At 45.1% G+C, this 2,072-nt stretch overlaps 1 protein-coding gene across 1 annotated transcript; it reads left to right on the top strand.

Moving 5' to 3' along the window:
- Window positions 1-4: 4 nt before the first annotated feature.
- Otud1 (OTU deubiquitinase 1) lies at window positions 5-1,668 on the top strand (the record flags this gene model as incomplete). The annotated part of the gene is made up of 1 exon (XM_010619848.3): window positions 5-1,668. A coding segment is annotated over one exon (477 nt), but the record flags the coding sequence as incomplete, so codon positions are not given.
- Window positions 1,669-2,072: the final 404 nt, after the last annotated feature.

The following is a 2,072-nucleotide window of genomic DNA, read 5'->3' as shown; positions in this document are numbered from 1 at the left end:
CCGGGCGGTCAGCAAGGCCGTGTACGGAGACCAGAGCCTGCACCGGGAGCTGCGGGAGCGGACGGTGCACCACATCGCCGACCACCTCGACCACTTCGGGCCGCTGATCGAGGGCGACGCGGGCGAGTTCATCGTGGCCGCCGCCCAGGACGGGGCGTGGGCCGGCTACCCCGAGCTGCTGGCCATGGGGCAGATGCTGAACGTGAACGTCCGCGTAACCACCGGAGGGAGGCGGGAGAGCCCCACGGTGTCCACCATGAGCCACCACCTGGGCCCGGAGGATTCGGCGAGGCCCGGGATTTGGCTGAGCTGGCTCAGCACTGGACACTACGACGCGGTCTTCGATCGCTCCTACCCCAACCCGGAGTACGACAGCTGGTGCAAGCAAACGCAAGCTCAAAGAAGGCGAGACGAGGAGCTGGCCAAGTCCATGGCCGTCTCCCTCTCCAGGATGTACATCGAGCAGAGCGCCTGCTCCTGAGCGGTCTGCGGACCCTTCCCCCGCTGCGGAGATGGCGCGGGGACTTGGGTTTGCAGAATCCCGGGAACTCTGGTCGGGGGAGTGGCGCTTTGAAACTTCCTAGTGGATCCCTCCGTAGGTGTGATGATGCCTTAATCGTTTCCTTGAATGTTTTCTCAGAGCTGAGGGGTTGCCGGGCGCCTAAGTGACGTTTCCTGCTAGCTTTGGGTGATCCTACTGCTATGTACAATTTGCTGTATAAAACGAGCGCTCCTTAAATTGGCAGGCTTTCTCCCAGTGTGATAAATTTGTTCACTCCTGGTAGTCTATTTTCTATAAAAATGTATTTTTGCACATTTTTAAAAATTGGTGTACCTTCATCTACGATGTGTTCCATTTGACACAGCTTTCAAGCATAAATCCAGAGAAGCGCTTTCGATGAAATTTATCATTTGGAGCAGCTTTGTGATTTAGTAGTTATTTTGTGTTGCATTTGAATTTCACAGTTCTTAGATGATTTTTCAAGTGGATATTGATGTACTCCTATTATCAGGTGATTGGCCCATTCCATTTCGGTGAAACAGATTTGTTTTGGAAATTGTTACTTTTCTCAAAACGGACAGTCTTGAAATACTTAAGGGGCACGAGTGTGGGAAGACACAGTCTTTAAGGGGGTCTTTCTTGAATGAAACTCTGATACTTGCTGATGACAGAATGACGATTCTGTGTTCTGGTTGATGTTTAGAGTAGATTGTGTGGTGCGCTTGTTTTTTATTTACTTTTGTCATTTTGTTATGAAAGAATTTTAACATGCTGTAAAATCTTGTGACGAGAGATGTCTCCTGCTTTTTAAAATAGCTTCTTGAGTTCGACTAAGATTTAAAAACTGATAGCATAAATGCCTGGAACCATCCCTGGCGTTGTTTTTATAGCAGGAGAAGATCGTCGTAGTATTCTGTTCCTTTAAAATTCTTTGATAAGGCAAAGTAGGATTACCTCTATTGTGTAAAAATATCTGTAAACAGCTTGTATGGTTTGCTGGGTCAAACAGTATTTCCAATCTAAAAATCTATTTCATTTTCACTTTAACTACTTTTAGTCATATTTATTAAGTAATGAGTTTGTACTTTTTCATTTTGTAACATTTTGTGATTTTTTTTGTACAATACTGTATTTGTAAAATAGCAGTTCTCAGCTGATGGAATGAATAAAATGCACACTTTTATGACTGTCTTTGGATAGAGTGGTTTTTAAATTCTACCTGTAGGAACCATTCTTAAATGTGTACAAGTTTTTTTCACGTGCAAAATGCCACGGAATTATGAGCGGTCTCCTAAATTCTCACCTGAACAGGATAGGCTAATCATTAGTGATTTCAAAGGCTGAGTCTCAATGAAATGTAATTTAAAGGCGGGGTGACTCGAGACTGCTCTCATTATTTCTAATTATAATTTCATCTAAAATTAAAGCTGCACCTATTGGCTAGTGGAGAGGGCTGTGCCCTTTTGTATTCCACGGCGCAGGTCTACTTCAGTGTGAAAATTTGGTGTTCCTCTCAGCGTGGATTTTAGCGGTTTAAAGAGAAGTCAAAGCCGTCCTGTAATTTTTTACT

The sequence above is a fragment of the Fukomys damarensis genome, unplaced genomic scaffold, assembly GCF_012274545.1.
Source record: "Fukomys damarensis isolate Sample0158 unplaced genomic scaffold, DMR_v1.0_HiC HiC_scaffold_37, whole genome shotgun sequence".
Taxonomy (NCBI): Eukaryota; Metazoa; Chordata; class Mammalia; order Rodentia; family Bathyergidae; genus Fukomys; species Fukomys damarensis.
Note: the sequence above shows the minus strand (reverse complement) of the source record. Positions and strands in the feature narration are given on the sequence as shown.